This window comes from Carcharodon carcharias, chromosome 2, assembly GCF_017639515.1.
Source record: "Carcharodon carcharias isolate sCarCar2 chromosome 2, sCarCar2.pri, whole genome shotgun sequence".
Lineage (NCBI taxonomy): Eukaryota > Metazoa > Chordata > Chondrichthyes > Lamniformes > Lamnidae > Carcharodon > Carcharodon carcharias.
The window spans coordinates 29448297-29467281 of NC_054468.1; the positions used below are offsets into that span (position 1 = coordinate 29448297).

Sequence of the window (18985 nt, forward strand, 5' to 3'; positions counted from 1 at the left end):
GAAGTTAGACAGAAAGCCGAGATTAAAATCTGCACTAGCAAAAAAAAAGTGCATGTTCCAAGTGAAGGAGGAAATCTATTTCAGTCATGGGGTAGATTCACAGGGCCTCCACCTGGCTGAGGAGAAAGTGAGAGTCATATGATAGATACCTGCACCAAAGAACGCCTCAGAGCTCAAATCATTCCTATGAATGATCAACGATTATGGGCGGTTCTTACCCAATTTGTCTACAGTGCTGGCCCCCCTGCATTCTCTACTCAAAAAGAACCAATGATGGTCTTGGGAGGTGCCCTAGAAAGAAGCTTTCATAAAGGTGAAACAACTGTTGCACTCGTCCAATCAATTAGTGCATTATGGCCAGACGAGAGAATTGGTGCTGACGCGTGACACATCTCCCTGTGGAGTGGAAGCAGTGCTCTCTCATCGGATGGACAATGGCACAGAATGGCCAATAGGTTACTTATCAAGAATGCTCACCACAGTGGAAAAGGGATACTCGCAGATTGAAAAAGAGGGCTTGCCCATCATCTTTGGTGTCAAGAGCAAGTGCTACATGGTTGGTCACAGGAGCCCGCATCTGACGAAATGAAACCATACTGCAACAGAAGACATGAAATAACCAGCCAGGATGGCATCGTATTGTGGGGAGCACAAGTGATAGTTCCTTCAAGGGGAAGGGAGCCACTTTTAATTAAACTACACAGTGCCCATCCTGGAATTTCTCGAATGAAGACCATAGCATGTAACTATGGTGGCCTGGGATGGATAGCGAAATAGAGAGTTTAGCAGAGAGCACTGCATTGTCAGCAACTGCAAAAGTTACCAGTGACAGCTCCGTTACACCCATGGGAGTGGCCAGGCAGACCCTGGGTGCAGTTACACATTGACTACGTTGGACATTTCCTGGGAACAACGTTTCTGCTCTTTGTTGATGCCCATTCAAAATGGTTGGACGTTTATAAGGGGAAGTCACGAATGTTGGCTGCTACAATTGAGAAACTGCATCAGACTTTTGCCATTCATGGACTATCAGAAGTAGTCATTTCCAATAAGGGCACGGCATTTAAAAATGCTGAGTTTCAACAGTTTATCAGCCTCAGCGGTATCACTCATGTGGAAAGTGCACCGTTCCATCCTTCCTCAAAAGGACTGGCCGAAAGGGTTGTTCAAACGTTCAAGGCAGGCATGAGAAAGCTAACTGGTGATTCCTTGGCAACCAAGCTAGCACGCATTCTTTTTCATTCCAGGACTACCCCTCACACAAAAACAGGTGTCACACCTGTGGAGTTATTGTTGAAAAGCCGACTCAGGATGAGATTGAGCTTAATAATGCTGAATTTAGAGGGGAAGGTGGAAAGGAGTCAGGGAAGCCGGAAAACTAGACACAACTGGCATAGTCATGAGAGTAAATTTACCATGGGAGAGCTGGTGTATGTGAAAAATAAATCAGGTCAGGTATTTATTTTTATTTTTTATCCACTTATTTTTATTTTTATTTATTTATTCATTGTTTTATCCCCTTTTTTTACCCCTTTTCTATCCTTTATCCCCAACCACCACCCCTTCTCCCCACCCCACCCCCAAAAGGGCCATCTGTTATTTGTTCCATGTTGTTCTTTCACAGAGTGCTTACCCTTGTTCTGCTATTAACATATTCTGCTTTCTTACCTTTATGTTACTAACAGCACCTTCTTTAGCCCTTACCACTACCATTAACAGTCTCTTTGTCTTTTTGTCCATGACATCTTTGTCAATCTCTCCTTAGTCCCCACCTATTGCTGGCCTTCAATCCAGCTTCACCTGCTCCACCCCCCCTTAAACAGTATAAATTTATTAACATTCCTACTCCTCTTTAGCTCTGAAGAAGGCTCATACGGACTCGAAACATTAACTCTGTTTCTCTCTCTCCACAGGTGTTGTCAGAATTGCTGAATTTTTCCGGCATTTTCTGTTTTTATTTTTATTCTACAAACTGGGATTGACAGTGTCTGACATGAAACATCAATGGGTTTCCCCCCTTCAACCCCTAATCCTTTAGTCACTACATTGTAGAAAATAAAGCTGACAATGTAAGTAGTCCAAACAATCTGTTGAAATTTTGGACAAAGGAATGAGATAGATGTGTCGTTTCAGGACCTAAATGATCTTGATTAGGATATTGAGAGTTTATGGATGATATTAAAATTTGAAGATGGATTTAAAACCCAGGCAGATTGTGTTTAATATTAATAAAAGTAAAATAATGAATGTAGCTGCTAAAAATAGCAAGCATGATTTCTGGACTGCTGACCTGATTGAAATATTGAAATGAAATTAGATAGATCGTTTTCAACTGGGAATAAAGGGAAACAGACTATTGTATTGGAGATTAAAAGTGGTTTAGCTGAGTTCTGAAATGGAACTTCCATTTTAGGGTCAACTGTAAAATTCATTTATTTTCATCCTAACAACATTTTCAGCCATTATATTTATTTATTTTTCCCTTATTAATGCTTCTTCACTCCATCTCTGCTTCAAAACTATTTTCCAATCACAATATCCAAGCTGTGGCCCAGTTTGCAAGGCCCCTGTTTATTTAGGTCTAATCCATTTCTTCCAAACAATAACCTATTCCCTGAATCCCATGGAGGACCCCATTGACTGCAAGGGCCACGCCACTGAAAGTCCCCAACATCGACCATTCCCCCCACCCCCAACTCCCCTTAAGATGGGCTGTAAGTGCCGTCCCTCACTCTGGCTTACCTGATTGGCCCTGGCGATCCCCATAACTTACCTGCAATCCAGGGTTTCCTCCATCTTTGTTGGTCCAGTCCTTCTGCAGTACCAGCAATAGCCACTGTTCATAGTGGTACTGCCCAAGAAATGTAAAATGCAGTTTGGGCTTCCATGACCAGTGGAGGTGGGGTTGCCCCCTCCATCCCATTAAATCCCAGCCTGAGTTAGTGAGCAGCAAACTATGCTGAACAACAAAGTGGCTGGACTTGGCTCTAATGTGCAGAGGCCCCAACAATCCTGCATTGCAATTTTACTAATTTAGGCAAACAACAAGATGTCTTGAGAAGGTCACTCTGCACTTATGCCCCTGCATTCCCTTGATCTCCATGGATAACCTTTAAATGTGGTCTTTGTACTCTAAGATTGCAATCCAAGAGATAATAAATGACAGCACTGTTTGAGCAGGACCAGCCCTTAATAGAATGACATAGAATTTTACAGCACAGAAATAGGCCATTCAGCCCAACTGGCTTATGTTGGTGTTTATGCTCCATATGAATCTTCTGCTATGGTTTATTTAATCTAACTCTATCGACATATCCTTCTATTCCATTCTCCCTCATGTGCTTATTTGGCTTCCCCTTAAAAGATCTATGCTAATCAACCACTCAAAATGTGCAGCTGGCACCCAACATTCCAATCTCTGAGTCCTGTGGCATTCCCAATGTGCTAAATGCTGAATGCCTGAAGCTCTGCTGGAATATTTAAATAAACTGACCTTGCATTATCATGTGAGCTTAATTCACTTAGGCACAAGGCTATGCAGCACCGGATGAGCAATGACCCAGATGGCACAGTGCCAGGGTGGCATTTCCCACTCCATATTGATTGATATATTTTAGCACTATCTGTGACAGTATGCATAACATGTGGATATATACCATTGTGATCCTTAGCACTAGAATCACAACTATCTTTAAGTGAAAGGATTTCAGGTTATATGGTGCTGAGGCCTATTCAGTGCCTGATGTGCTCAACGCACTATGGAGTAGATCGGTTGCAGATTTTACACTGAACAGAGAATGTATGCAAGGCACATTTAGATCCTATTTCCTATTTAATGAAGGCCTACTTTCCTTAATGAACACTTCATGTGTAATGTGCAGGGAGCAACAATAAAATCTTCAAATGAACTGCAACATCTGATGAGCAGAGGCACCAGGATCATATTAACAGCCCCATCATGCTGCCTCATGATGGAGGCTTGATTAAAGGAATTGCTTTGGTTAAAGTATTGTTCAGTAAGGATGCTATTAATCCTTCTTATCTACACAAGAATTTCACCTCTTGGTGCCAGGAAGAAGCCAGAGATGAAGGCAATTATGATGATGGTGACGTTTAGAGCTACAGCAGTTAAAATCCCTCCATATGGAGTGTGGAGATTTAGTACATCACAAACTCACCTGATTCTCCCAACACATTTCCTTCTTTTAAAACATTGAATCGATTTATACCCAGAGAAAATTCATAATCTTTCCCAAGGTGATTGCTTCTTTGTACTTCTCTTTCCTATAAGAACATTCACCTCTTCCTGCTCCTCCTCGGATCCACGCATTCAATACACAAGTGAAGAAAAGTCATCACCATTTGGATTTCAATCCCAACTATTACTTCTGTGCCTCAGCACATGTTGGGGCAGGTGAATGTTTTGTACAAGTTGTTCCGCTGGCTGCAGTTGTCAAGGAATGGCTCCTTGTTTAATTTGACTGAATCAACCGCTCTGATGGCTTTAGAGTTTTCAATCTATTAGCAGTGAGTTTTTTCTATTTAGTTGAACCCATATGAGGAGATATAACTTAGCATATTATCTTAGCAGACATAAAACCAGAGGAGTTTACAGCAGAAATGGAAGCCCATTTGACTCTTTCTGCTGAATTTTGCCACTAGCCTGCCAACCCAGCCATTGTGATGAATTCTGGGTCAGGAACACAAGAGGAGTGAGTGGCAGAACTTCAGACTTGATCTTCTATAAGAAGTCACTTCTGGGACCCCCATTTAATTATGGATGACACTGAGTTCCAGCTTCAAGAGGTCCAGTCAGTGTGGCCTATTGATGAGGCTGCTGTCCACCTTCAAAGTGTGGCCATTGCCTGACCATCAGCAGGAGTGACAGTGATGGCATGGAGGCACCTTCAAATGGGAGCAAAGCAGCTGCTGTTGAAGCAGGGCAAGTATTAGCAGAGACATCTCTCTTCATGAAGTGGCTGCAAGTGTATGCCTACTTCTTGGGGATAGATCCTCTTTGTGAACTACAACTGATGAATAAGTGTAAACCCTCAATTGAGTCTCATGTGTTTCTCACGTGTCGGTGAAGACTCGATAGGCCGAAGGGCCTCTCCTGCACTGTGTGATTCTGTGATTCTGCGAGTCACAGCTTGGACATCCTGATCCATTGCCGGACTCCTGACATGGAGGGCCTGTGTGTCCTGGGGAAAATCACTTTCAGCAAGGGTATTTTCAGCGAAGTAGCTCATTACTAGCCTTAACTGCTTCCCTCCTACTACTGAGCGGTTGTGATCTAATCTATTAATCCAATTCCTGGAAAAGCGCATGGAGGTGAGAATGCGTTGGGTCAAATTTTTTCATTCTCCCACTTCCAAAGCTGCCTCCATGGGCTGGGAAAATTCCAGACATCATATCTGTGCCAGCTCTTTTTCTGGACAATCCAAAGCTAATCTCACTATTCTCTTGTGAGAAAAGCTTATCCACACAACAAATGGTTCGGGTCTGGAATGCACTGCCTTGAAGTGCGGTGGAGGCAGGTTCAATCGAGGCAATCAAGAGAGCATTAGATGATTATTTGAATAGGAACAATGTGCAGGAATACGAGGAAAAGATAGGTTAATGTCACTAGGTCATAATGCTCATTCGGAGATCCGGTACAGGCATGATGGGCTGAATGGCCCCCTTCTGTTCCCTTATAATTTTGTGATTCTGCTCTCTCCCTATCATTCTGTATCTTCTACTACTTCAAGTGTTTGGGCTCTTTTATCTTAAATGGTGTATTTTTCTCTATTTCAGCAATTATCATCTAGCACACCATTTCATGCTCCAATGATTTTCTGCATAATTTCTCTTAACTCCTCCTGTTAGCTTTCCAGTAACAATTTTAAATTGATGATTCCTCATCGCTAATCTATAAAGGAAATAGTCTTCTGCTGCACACTTGATCAAAACTTTCAAATTTGTTTTCATATCTCTTATTAAATTGCTTAGCCTTAAATGCTATAGTGGAAATCATCCTTGTATCGCAATTCTCTCCTCATAACTATAGTTTCTTATTCCTGGTGAATGCAGTCCATGTGCACTTTATGGTTTTAAGTTTTTCTGCAATGAGGCATCCAAAATTGCACGCAGTATGCCAATTAGAGGCCACACGTTACAATTGTATTGTTATCTCTTGGCTCATGTATTCTATGTCCCTATTTATGAATAAAAGGGAATGCTTTTAACATTTACCCGCACATTTTCAAGGTACCATGGGCATGAAATTCATTCGCCTCATATTTTTGGTGCAGAGGGCAAGATTCACAGAATGCCTGTACCCACTAAGATCGAGGTGGTAAAACATAAAATTCATCTACTCACATCTTGTGAATGATTTTGGCAACAGTTCCTGTTCTTTAGTGGCCTCTCCTTCTCAGCGCTGCTAGCAAGCTTGGCACACAGCAGCAAGCTCGCTATAGACCATATGATTCAGACAGCCTGCTCTTTGCTAAAGATGGGCTGAGACAGCCCTTAAGAGACTTAAAGGGAAGCTGCAGAAATATATCGCTGCAGTAGGAATTCTGGTAAACTGAACACCAAGGCATACGGAAGAATCCATAATGGTGAATGAGGCCATGGATGTGAATGTTGGCACGAAGAGTGACGTCATGGTTGGTGGTGGCAGAGGGTGGGGAGAGGCGAGGTTTTAACCATCACCCTCAGAAAAGAGAGGGATCAATGAAGAACACTGTGTGGCCCACAGTGCAGACTGTCACTGGGGAAACAAAGTAAGCCTGTGCCATGTCACGACAAGCGGCATTGCAAGACTCAATCTCTCACCCTGTATCTTTAACCCTAAGGGCTCTCTGGTTGATCCACAGTCCTCAGCATCTTTACATGAAGTTCGCATTCTCAATCCTTGTGCTTTTCTCCCAACATATATTACCTCACGTTTCCCCACCACCTGCCTGTTCGACGAACCTGTGGCCTTCTGAAATGTTTTGCTGTCGTCTTTGTATTTGTGAAGTGTTCTGCTTTTGTGTTGCCATTTCAACATTGTGCATCTTCAGTCCCAGTCTAATTGAACTATGAGAGCTAAAACCAATGCGGCATTGATCCTTGGCAACATCAATTCCAACCCTTGTCTAATCTGAGCAAATCAATTATCCCTCACCCTGTCTGTCAGTGAACTTTCTTTCCATCCTGATCTTATGCTGCATGCTTAAATTCATGTAATAGGCCTGTGAAAAACTGACCAAACTTCTTCTAAAATCCATATACACCATACCTACTGCATCCCTGACACATATAGAAGCAGTTCCATTTTCAAAAAAACTTATAAAATATATTGATCATGATTTGCTTTCAATGAATCCATGCAGCTCGTAATTATTATCCTCTGCACCTCTAAATAATCACTTACTTGTGATCATGAATTGTGGATTAGGCCATCATTTTCCAGCCCTGTTGCTGCTGGGCATCATGGCGGGTGGTGGGGGGCAGTTGGTCGGGGTTGGGGGGGGTGGTGGGGAGGCATGGTAACAATATGGCAAGAAGACAGAAATTGGTTTTATGCCTTTGTGAAACCAGTTTGTGATTGTTCGTTCCACACATCAATGGAGGGCTGTGTTTCCTGCTGCCACACATTGGGAATGTCATTTTAATACATTTGCATCTAATCAGCAGAATCACCCACCAGCCGCCCCCCCCCCCACCCCCCGGCCAACGTCAAATTTCTCACCCACCTCAGTGTGACTTCAGGATGGTGTGCTTCATGACTGCCTTTAAAAGACGTGAACCTGGCGACCTGAACTTCCAGGAAATCTTGGAGGTGACGCACACAACCTTGCGCAGCACTCACGAGGATCGCCCGTAGGACAACAAGGAAGAGGGTCCGTGCATTTGCAGGGTCACAGGCCTGGCCGGCTTTCAGTGCGGTGCAGGGGCAAGGGCTTCAGTGCGGGTCAGGCCAGGTAGAGGGGGGGCGCAGTGGGGGGGTAAGGTGGCACAGAAGGAAATACTCAAGCACATGCTGGGATGGGGTGGGGGAGGAGGGGTTGAGGGAAGCAGCCACGCACTTGGAAAAGCTTTTCAAAAGTGAGCATTCTTCTGCAGTTGAGACCGTTCAGCTGCAGCTCCATTGACATACTTGGGGCTGGGCCTCTGAAGCTTTTCTGCCCACTCAAGCAACGCAAAAGCATGAATGTGCTATCAAATGCTCCAGAACTTTTCACCCCTCGGATGCAGACCGCTACGTAATGTGCATTTTAGGGGGCAGCAGGGCAATTGGCTGATTGACCAAGTTGTAGAATCCCCTTGCGAAAGGTAGTCATGGTGCAGTCACTGTTGGAGGCGCTCAGAGCACCTTGCAACGTCTCTATTAAAGTTTGGACCAGTATCCATTAAAATAACAGTGCTGCCTTGTAGCGCGGGTTAGCAGAATGCCAGCAGCTGAGCTGAGAGCACAGCATGCAGACAGGTGACCGAAGCTGCTGCCAATCAGTCCAGTAGAGTGGGGCAGAGATGGGTGAGGATTAGGACAGCCAATGAGTGCACTACACACTGACCTTCCAAGTGGTGCCCAGCACTCTCCTGCATGTGTGAAGGGGCTTTCACACTTAGCTAAGTGAGGTTCTTAGGACACCTATGCTAACCCACGTGTCTCTCTCTTTGATCCTGCAGGAGGAGAACATCAAGACTATGGAGCCTGGTGATTTGGCGGTATGCCTCATGGCTTACAGGGAGCAGAGAAGAAGGGAGCGGCAGAGGCGCCTGGCTTGGCAAAAGGGAGGAGCACCTTCCTCAAGAGAAGGGGTGGCAGGGCCTGCTCTGCATGTAGCAGATGATCCACAGAGAGTCATCGCTCGTGGGTGCTTTGCTAAACCCAGGGTCTATGGACAGGCTTGCCATTCTTGCAGATGACCAAAAACTAGTGTTGCTGAAGACTGCACATATCCAGGGAACTGGTCGGTCACATATGCCACTTGCTGCAGGATTTGGCGCCACTGGGACATGGAGGGCATCCACTGCCAGTGGCTGTGAAAGTGACTGCGATGCTCAATTTTTACGCCAGTGGCTGTTTCCAGGGCTCCACAGGTGACCTGTGTGGGATCTCACAAGCCTCCATGCACAAGTATATCCAGCAGGTCACAGATGCCATCTTTGAGAAGGCACAGAACTTTGTGCATTATGTTAGGGATCAGGGAAGCCAGGAAGTAAGAGCGCTGGGATTTGCCCCCTCTGATTTTCCACAGGTGCAGGGTGCTATCGGCTGCACTCACATGGCGTTCAGATCTCCATGGCAACAAGCAGTCAATTACGTCAACCACAAGGGCTTCCACTCGCTGAATGTTCAGCTGGTGTGCGACCTCCATAAACACGTCCTGCAGGTCTGCGCACGGTCCCCCGAGACCATCCATGACTCCTACATCCTTAGCAGGTCTCAGATCCCTGACATCTTCCAGGGTCCAGGGAGGCAGCAGGGTTGGCTCCTCAGCAACAAAGGCTACCTACAGAGGACGTGACTGATGAAGTCCGTGTGGCGGCCTCAGACTACAGCAGAGCGAGGCTCATGCTGCAACCTAGACTTTGGTGGAGCAAACGACAGGCAATTTGAAAATGAGGTTCTGGCGCCTTGACAAGTCTTGTGGAGCACTGCAATACAATCCCCAGAGGATGATGCGCATCATTGTCACTTGCTATGCACTACACAACCTGGCACTGTAACTGTGTGGGGGGAAGACCTGGCTTTGGAGGAGATGGAGGAGCTGCACATCTCCTCCGATGAGGGGCACAACAAAGGGGATGACAATGATGATGCCCTTGAAGGTGAAGACGCTGGTGATGAGGCCATTGCACTAGCCAGACTAGGCAGGCGCACTTGGGAGACCCTCATTGCCGGGAGATTCATGGAGGATGATGACAAGATGCAGTGAGGACAGTCCTGGCATTCCTGCCTTGCATCTGTGAATGTTTGACTCCTGTGCGGCTGATGGCAGCGCACATACCCTCAGTGCTCAGGTTCATGTCATGGTGATGCAGCTGACGTCCTAATAGTTGCTAGATTCCAAGAGGTGATGATGACATGCACTGAGGACACTCCATAGATCTTCACACAGCCTCTGTGAATGTCTGACTCCTGCCTGGCTGAGGGGAGTTTGCTTGCGCTCTGTGATTAGGATCATATCATGGAGACGCGGACTTTAAATTAACCTGACCCTTGGTCAGCCTTCAACACCTGACCCCTTCAGGAGCACAATGTCACTGGTCACAGATGCTGAAGATAGGGGCCAGCCCCACTCAAAGGTGCTGAGAGCACACAGAGAGAATGATGGAACATGATGCCTGCCCATGGCATTCTGACAGCAATGACCAACACCATCGAGGTGCAGACATCAGTAATGTTCAGTGAGTGTGAAGCCAGAGCATCATTTTGGTTTGAATGTTACACACTGCACAGGGAAGATGTCCTGGACTGAGACACCCGCCTTTATCTTGTGCAGGAACCAAGGTTTCACATCTGAGTGACACAAACATTGCTCATCAGAACAAAGAGCCATTGGCAAGGAGGCATTCTTGGGAGTTTATTTACTGTAGGTATCATTAAGTACAAGTGATTAACACCTATGCCCAGGCTGTGCAACTACATTTTCTTAACCTTCCAACCCTGCCACTATGTCTTAGTGCTCCTACGACATCACAGTGGAGGTGGAGGCAGCCTGCTGACTGTTAACATCCTGCCTGTGATGACCGTGGCGGGCGTCCTCTGGAGGGCTGAGGCCTAGAGGGTCCCGGCCTGCTTTTGGGGTCCTGCCGTGCGGCAGAGGCAGTGGCATTCCCCTTGGCCTGTGGAGCTGGAGCTGCCGGGGTCATAGAAAGAGATGATTAGGATGGGCTGGGCAGTCCTGGAGTAATTTGAGTGGGTGGTCCTGGAGTGTGCACCCGCTGATCCTCCTTCCTATGGGTTCCCGAGAGCCCCTGGCTCACTCCTTGAGGAGAAGAGGAAGCTGGAGTGAGAATGAGATGCCCCACACCCCTCCCGTGTTGACACTGTTGGAGGCCAACTATGGCACCAGCAATGGAGTTGAGCCCGCGCAGCAGTGCAGAAATGATGTCTTGGACCAAGGTCTCAGGGGCAGCTGCCATCCTACCAGTGCTGACCTTGGTGCGTTGGCATTCCGGTGCTATCGCCTCAAACTGTAGGTAGATGGACTCCTCCATCGCACCTTGAAATCTGAGGGGAGATCCCTTCCTGATGTTCCCGAGTTTGCCTGCACAGCTTCAGCAACTGAGGAATTACCGAGACCAATGGCTCCTTCTCTGACTCGGACTCAGCAGATTTCTGGCTTCTAGCACTCCGCTGAGTGCCGGAAACCTGGGATGTCTCTGGCGCTTTCTGCTGTGGATCGGACAGTGCGATGTGCTCACCAGATTGTGATCCTGAGGCTACTCTAGAACTAGGACCCACCAAGGTGTGTGTCTCTGCACTGGTGGAGGGTGTAGGTGAGCGTTGTGGTGGGTCTTCAATTGGAGCATCATCAGATTCTTCTTTTGCGGTATCTTTGGGTATTGAGTTGAGGACCTGGCTCATGGATCCCCTTGGCTGCTTCCCAGATGTGCCTGCAAAAGCAAGGAGAGATAATTAGTGCATGGCAGGGGACTGCGGAACAGGGGAACTGACTCACAGCATGGTTGCGATTATTGCTGCACTGCGGGATCCTCACTTGATTGAGCACCACAGATATGATCTTCAGCACTTGAACGGTCCAGATTGTCACTGGCCAGCTGGATGGCTCTATTTTCAAAGCCTGTGATGTTAGGCATTCCTCCACCAGTCTTTCCCTTTGGTTGTGTACCAGCTTGTCCTGTATGAAGACAGATGGAGAAAGTGTACACAGGATGCCTGCCAGGCCAGATGAGAAGGATGCCTGGCATGTGTGGGTGTTGAGCGGTGCCATGGATGGGATGACGACATGATTCACAGGGCAGATGAAGGTGGGTGTGAGAGAGTGAATGGTGATGTCCCCTGAACTGGCAGTGAGTGAGATCCCTGTGGATGTGTGATAGGTTGTGAGTGCGTTAGTTGAGACTGATGAGAAAAGTGACTTACCCTGGCGAAACGGAGGAGATCACGTATCCTCTTTTGGCACTGGGTGACTGTCCTCTTTTGCAGGGTGTTGAAGCTGACAACCACTTCCCATAATGGATTAGTGAGCTTGCTTGCTGGTCTTCGCCCAGAGCGTGGGTATAGGACTTCTCGGCGGGCCTCCAGAGCATCCAGTATGAGCCCGAGGGAGGCATTAATAAATTTGGGGGCATCATGTTTCCTCCCTTTTGCAGCCCTGGCCTTGCAGCAGCTTCCGATCCCTTAGAAAGAGCTAACTCTGTGCAGGGCGCCCTTCAAATATGGCACCTGGATTGCTGAAGGCCTGAGGAGACGGCAGTGGGTGGGGGGCTGAATCAGAGGCCACGCCACCAGTGATCTGATGTGTTTTCTGGGAATGCATTAGTAATGAGGCTGGATGCACTGGGAATGGGACATTATGGTGCAAAATCCCATTATTGCGGCTGGTGGGTAAAATGTCCTTTTTCCTGTCCACTACGGCACTTTGTGCAAATCTGGGATGATTCCGCAAGAGTTTGCCCACATTCTATATTATAGGCTATAGTTACCCTCCAGTTTTACCAGCACAATTTACAGATCTAAGGCACTTTGAAAAATTGTGGTCAGAATCTCTGTTATCTCCTCTCCGGCTTTCTTTAACAACCTGGGATGCCTGTCATTGAGGCTCAGTGACATATCCATCTTGAGTACTTCAGGTTTTTTTCAAAACAGATTCTTTTCCTTCAGTTATTTCTGACAACTATTCTGCATCTGTCACAAGTACACTAACAGTCTTCTATCCACTTTAATCACAAATCTTCTCATTTTAAAATTGCGATTTAGTTGGTGCATAATTCACTGACAACCAGAAAATAGCCCCTGCTATTCTGGTGATACTGTGACAAATATCAATGTGTCAAAATGATACACACGGGCAATTCTGTTCATACAGTTTTACTGTTGAGAAATACTGGCCAATCATACAGCTACCTGCCAGCTGTCCTAATTATTTGTTAACTTTAACAGTGCATCACTTTGGTCTTTGTTAACTATGCTATTTATATGATGAGAGCGTGAGCAATATGAGCTTATCATATTGTCAGCTATCCGATTTAAAAAGAGAAAAGACTGGGGTCTAGTTTAAAACCCCGTTGATTTTGAGCGGGTGGTGACATTCCTGTGTCCCAAGCTTCAGGTCTGAAGTATCTGAAGTCCTGGGCCTCATTTCAATGCCGCTGGTCCACTTCCCATCCAGAACAGGCAAGAAGAAGGTCCAGAGTGTCTGCTGGCAAGGATGATGGGGCTTGCAAGTAAGTAGCAGGAAGCAAGTTTTTGCATAGTTTTTTGTGGGAAAAAGGGGGAGGTGTGACAGAAAAGACCATGATTTTCTTTGCAGGACCTGGAGAAGCCACAGTGACTTCCATGCTCGAACTCTGGTTAAAATGACTTCAGGGCCCTGTTAATATTCTAAGAACTTGATTGGCACTTTTATATATATAAGGATCTTGCCTGCGTCCGGCCTTTGCTAAACACCATCCAGAACAAAGCAGCCCACTCGATCAGCAACTCATCCATCACCTTAAACATACACTCCCTGCACCACCAATGCACAGAGGCAGCAGTGTGTACTATTTACAAGCTGCACTGCAGAAACTTGCTGAGCTTCTGAGAGCACTTCCTGACCTCTACCCCCTAGAAGAACAGGAGCAGCAGATGCATGGGAACAGCATCACCAGCAAGTTCGTCTCCAAGATGCACACTATTTTGACTTGAAACTATATCTTTCCCTGTCATGGAACAAAAGCCTGCAACTTCCAAGCAGCACTGTGGTTGCACCTACACCAGATGGACTACAGTGGTACGAGAAGGCACGGATAAAAAAAACCTTGCTGAAATCAGCTGTGCTAAAGTCGGAGATTGGCAAGAACGGAGTGAGAAATGGAGCACTCTATCTGAACTGCTCATCAATTGTATTCCCATCGAGGTGAAATAGCTTTCAAATCGACCCCCTTCCCTAACAACCCCATCTCTTCCAAGCATTTGCATTGCATCTTTATTTCCTTCTCCATCATCCCTCCATTTTTTTTTTCAACCCTTAAATCTCATTGGTTATGAAGATGGGCTGCTTTTCCTACCGTTCATCAAAGTCCCAAATGCCTTAATGCCAGCTCAAACATTTAGCAACTTACACAGCAAAACATTCTCCAACTGAAGGGTGAAGGGACAAAGTCTAACTAAGAGCTGAGTAAATTGGGCTTATGTTCTCTGAGGTTTAGAAGAATGAGAGGCAATCTCATTGAAATCTTCAAAATTCTGAAGGGTGGGTGCTGAGAGATTGTTTCCATTGGCCAGAGAATCTGAAACATGGGGACACAATCTCAGGATAAGGATCATTTAGGACTGAGATGAGGAGGAATTTTTGCACTCAAAGGGTTGTAAATCTTTGGAATTCTCTACCCCAGAGGGTTGTGGATGCCACATTGCTGAATACATTTAAGGCTGATTGAGATAGACGGATTGTTGGTCTCTCAGGGAATTAAGGGATATGGGGGGGCAGGCAAGAAAATACAGGTGAAGTCCAAGATCAGCCATGATCGTATTGAATAGCAAAGCAGTCTTGTGTGGTCTACTCCTGCTCCAATAGCCTGTGTTCTCATGTAAGAGGGAAACCACCCCACCCCCCAACTTCCTCAGCAATATCTGGCCCTTTATATAGTAAATAATGGAAAAGGAAGGAAAGATTTGTTTAATATATGCACCTTGCCACATCCCTTAGAAACATTGAAAATTCTTCACAGGCAAGGAATACTTTTGGAAAGTAGGTAACTACTGTTGTGTAAACTGATTGGTAACCGCTTAAAGTATAGCATTGTTCCATGAAAAGCATGAGCTGAATAACTACTTATCTGTTTTTGGGTGTTTTGGTTGAAGGCAAAGTTCTGGCCTGGACACTGGGTGAGTTCCCTGCTCTTCCTCAGATACAGGCATGGGATCTTTTACGTTCACTTTGATCAGTGCATCAAGCAAAGTCGGCAATAGTTTATGGTCTCTCCAGGGAGACAGCTCCTCCAGCAATGCAACATTGCATGGTACAGCAATTTGTATTTCACAAGCATTTTCCATAATAAAATAAGTAAACAATAGTGTGTTACTCACATCTGTCAGGGCATAGCTTACATCATATAGTCTGGAAATCCTGCTTGATGCATAGCCTTGTAGCATTACTGAGTTTCAAGGGATCCTATTTGTGCTTGTGTCACATGGTCTCATGGGTCCACTTTCACTCTATTTATATATATGGCACACAATAAAGAAGTCTTGCATATTGTGCACATCTGTGTCTGTCATACCTCAGATGTCACATTTTAAAATGCCACACCTTGTTACAGATGGAAAGCAATTTTAACATCAGTTAATAGCTAGTTACTGTTTGTTCATTTTTCTGGCTTAGAAGAGTCACCGATAAACAAAAAAGCTGTCAATTGACAAACAATTACCTCTTAATTAATCTACAAGAAACCAACATCTAACTGACATCATAATATTACTATTTATAACCATTAGACCTTGTGGCCTTAAAGGAACAGACCAATTACACCTAACACTTTGTCAACAGCCAAACATTATATTGTGTGCCATGTCGTATAAATTTCCAGTCCTTGTAAAACATCACGGGCAGCATTTTCCCACCTGGGACTAGGTCCCATGGCAGGGGTGGGGTTGGAGAGTGTTTATCGCAGCAGAGGCCTCTGGGAATTTGCCCCATATTGCGCAATGCTGGCCTTATTAAATATGCATTGGGGAGTTTTGCAATGTTATGCGCGGTGAACGGGTTGGTTGAATTGAACCTTGCCATCATGTTCGGGCGCCATTTTAAAAGGTGGCCGGACATAAGTGGAGATAGAAGATGGACCTCCGGGGACACTCTGAAGCTGGAAGCTGGACCTCCTTGAAGACACTGAAGCTGGAAGATTCACCTGATGGATGCTCCCCCCACCTACTGCTGCATATTCCAGGGTCCACAGTTGCTGGAGGCCTCTATACCAAACTCCAGAGGCAGCCCCAGACCTTCTTAAGCTAAGGGGGGAGGGGGGGGGTGGCATTCCAGTCAGGCCTTCATCTACATCCCATTAGGAGGATACAGATCGGTTTCACAATGGCCTCTGGTGGAAATTGCGACCCACTATGGCAGACAGGAGTGGAAGATGCTACCAACATTTTACGCCAGTGGGAAAGCAATTTTAGGACTTCCTGCTGCATTCTCCACCTCCGCCCACCATTAAACCCACTGTGGGGGGAACAGGAAAATTCTGTACCACATCTTTCTACTTGGATGAAATGTATCCAAGTCTGTTAAAAGAAGCAATGGGGGAAATAGCGGAGGCACTGACCATTTTCCAAACCTCTCTGGCTACAGGCGTGATTCCAGAGGACTGGAGGACCGTGAACATTGAACTGTTGTTTAAAAAAAGGTAGAAGAGATAGACACAGTAATTACAGTCCTTGGTGATGGGCAAATTATCAGAAAAAACTCTGAGAAACAGTATTGATCATTATTTAGAAAGGCATGGATTAATCAAGGACAGTCAGCATGCACTTATTAAGGAGGAAGTCACAAAGAGGGTTGGTGAGGGTAGCATATCCAATGCAGTCCACACAGATTTTAGTTAGGCTTTTGATGAGGTCTCATATAGCAGACTGGTCAGAAAAGTGAAAGTCCTTGGGATTCAAGAGAAAGTGGCAAATTGGGTCCAAAACCGACTCAGAGGCAGGAAGCAAAGACTAATGGTCAACAGGTAACTTTGTGACTGGAAGGCCATTTCCAGTGAGGTTCCGCAGGACTCAGGACCAGTTGTCTTGCTTTTTGTGGTATATATCGATGATTGAGACATAAATGTAAGGGACATAATTAAGAAGTTTTCAGATGACACAAAACTTGGTCTTGTGTTTGATGAATTTGGGAAAGGCACAAAATGTAGGGGAATACACAATAAATTGTAGAATATTGAAAAATGTGGAGTAGTAGAATGATCTTGGAGTTCATGCCTGCAGATCCCTGAATGGTCCAGTTCAGGTATATGTGGTGGTTAAGAATGCATATGGGATACTTTCCTTTATTAGCTAAGGCATAGAATATAAAAGCGGGTAGGTTATGCTGGAACTATATGAGGCACTACTTAGGCCACAGCTAATGCACTGTGTACAGTTCTGGTCAACACATTAGAGAGAAAATATGACCACACTAGAAATAGTACAGAAGGGTTTATGAGGATGTTTCCAGGAATAGAGAATTTTAATTCTGAGGAAAAGTTTGATAGGCTGGTGTTTTTTTCCTTTGCAACACTGGGGGTTGAGGGACATTTAATTCAGATGTGTAAAATTATGAGGGGCCTAGGCTGGATAGGAAGGATTTATTCCTTTTCACAGAGAGATCAACATCCAGGAGCATAGATTTAAAGTAATTGGCAGAAGGATTAGAGGGGAATTGAAGAGGAATTGGTTGAATTGGTAGGAACTCACACCTGAAAGGGTGGTAGAGGCAGAAACACCCATCGCATTTAAATAATACTTGGATATGCACTTTATATTGCCATAAGCCACAAGGATGCAGACTGAAATGTGGGATTAGGCTGGATAGCTGTTTTTCAGCCAGCAGCAACACCACTGGGCTGAATGGTCTCCTTCTTTGCCACAGTTTCTAAGGGCGGAATTTTGCAGCTAGGTCATGGCCGGGTGGAGCCGTAAAATGTGGCGAGCCGTTCAAAAGTCCATTGACTTCGGCGGGACGGTAAAATCCCACCGGCATACAATTCCACCCTAAGATTCTACAATTCTATAACTTACTGTGGGCATCACTACCAGGCATTCACTACTATTTCACAAATGTCTTTGATATTGGAATATACTTTTTTTCAATTGGTCATCAGATGAAAAATATATTTTAATATTTACCGTTTTATTGCTTCCTCTTGCCTCAGTCTTCTTTCACTTTTTTCCTTGAGGTACGCCAAATTTGTTTCATTCCGCATGCGATCATTTTCACGAGCAATGTCCGAGGCATTTTGAATCACCAAAGCATCATAAGCCCTCAGTCCCTTGTCTTCAATGAACTGGAGAAAATTGGTCAAGGCAGCATCTTCCTGCTTAGAAGTCATCTTCCTTCAAAAAGCAGATGAAAAACGGAGTAGCACGTTCTGTGATGCAGAGAGAGTAACACTATTAAAACAGCAAGCACTTTCAAATTATTCATCACAGCTATTACCAGTAAGGTCAAATGTTTCACAATTAAACTTAAGGGCTTATTTTCGCTGTCTGTTGCGTAAATGTAATTCCCTATTGCAGGGTGTTACACAAAGGGTCAACTGGTTTAAAGAGTTGTGATGAGCATTTGCCCCGAGCTTTGAGTCTATTTCGTCGCTAATGCACAGGAAATAAAAAGAAGGTTCCCAGTAAAATTACCTTTACTCCCAATTTACAACTTTAAAAAAAAAAACCAGAATCTAATGATCAGAATCCTCTTTAAACAGGGATTGGAAACTATTCAATTTTTGTTTAAGCAGGAAGGGCCAGTGAACACAGCGAAGAGCTGCTTGAAGTTAGTCTGATTGTCTCACATTGCCCATTGCTGCAGTTGGATGCACCAGGATAGGCAAAGTGACAATTTGGAAGTGATGTGAAATCATTGTTTCTCCCTGAATCACATTTATTCTTCTTAATGGGTGTGGAGGGGACTCACAATCAAAAATAAGAACATTTACACAAACTAATTTCATTCTCGCACATTTACTGTGGATACCATGGGCACACGTGCATGCAGTTTTGGCAGGGTGCTCAAGGGGGAATTGACTCCAATTGCACTTTCTTGTTAAATTCAAGAGCAAAACAGGAGTATTTTTAAAA

The 18985-nt window shown here is 45.2% G+C and overlaps 1 protein-coding gene across 1 annotated transcript in view; it reads right to left on the minus strand.

The window, feature by feature from the left end:
• The window catches only part of nyap2a (neuronal tyrosine-phosphorylated phosphoinositide-3-kinase adaptor 2a), a 168383-nt gene extending 150143 nt beyond the window's left edge, over positions 1-18240 (minus strand). Inside the window, exon 1 of the mRNA XM_041204740.1 lies at positions 18038-18240. Coding sequence (XP_041060674.1) covers positions 18038-18240 — 203 coding nt within the window. The remainder of the gene's footprint in view (positions 1-18037) is intronic.
• Between the last annotated feature and the right edge of the window lie 745 nt (positions 18241-18985).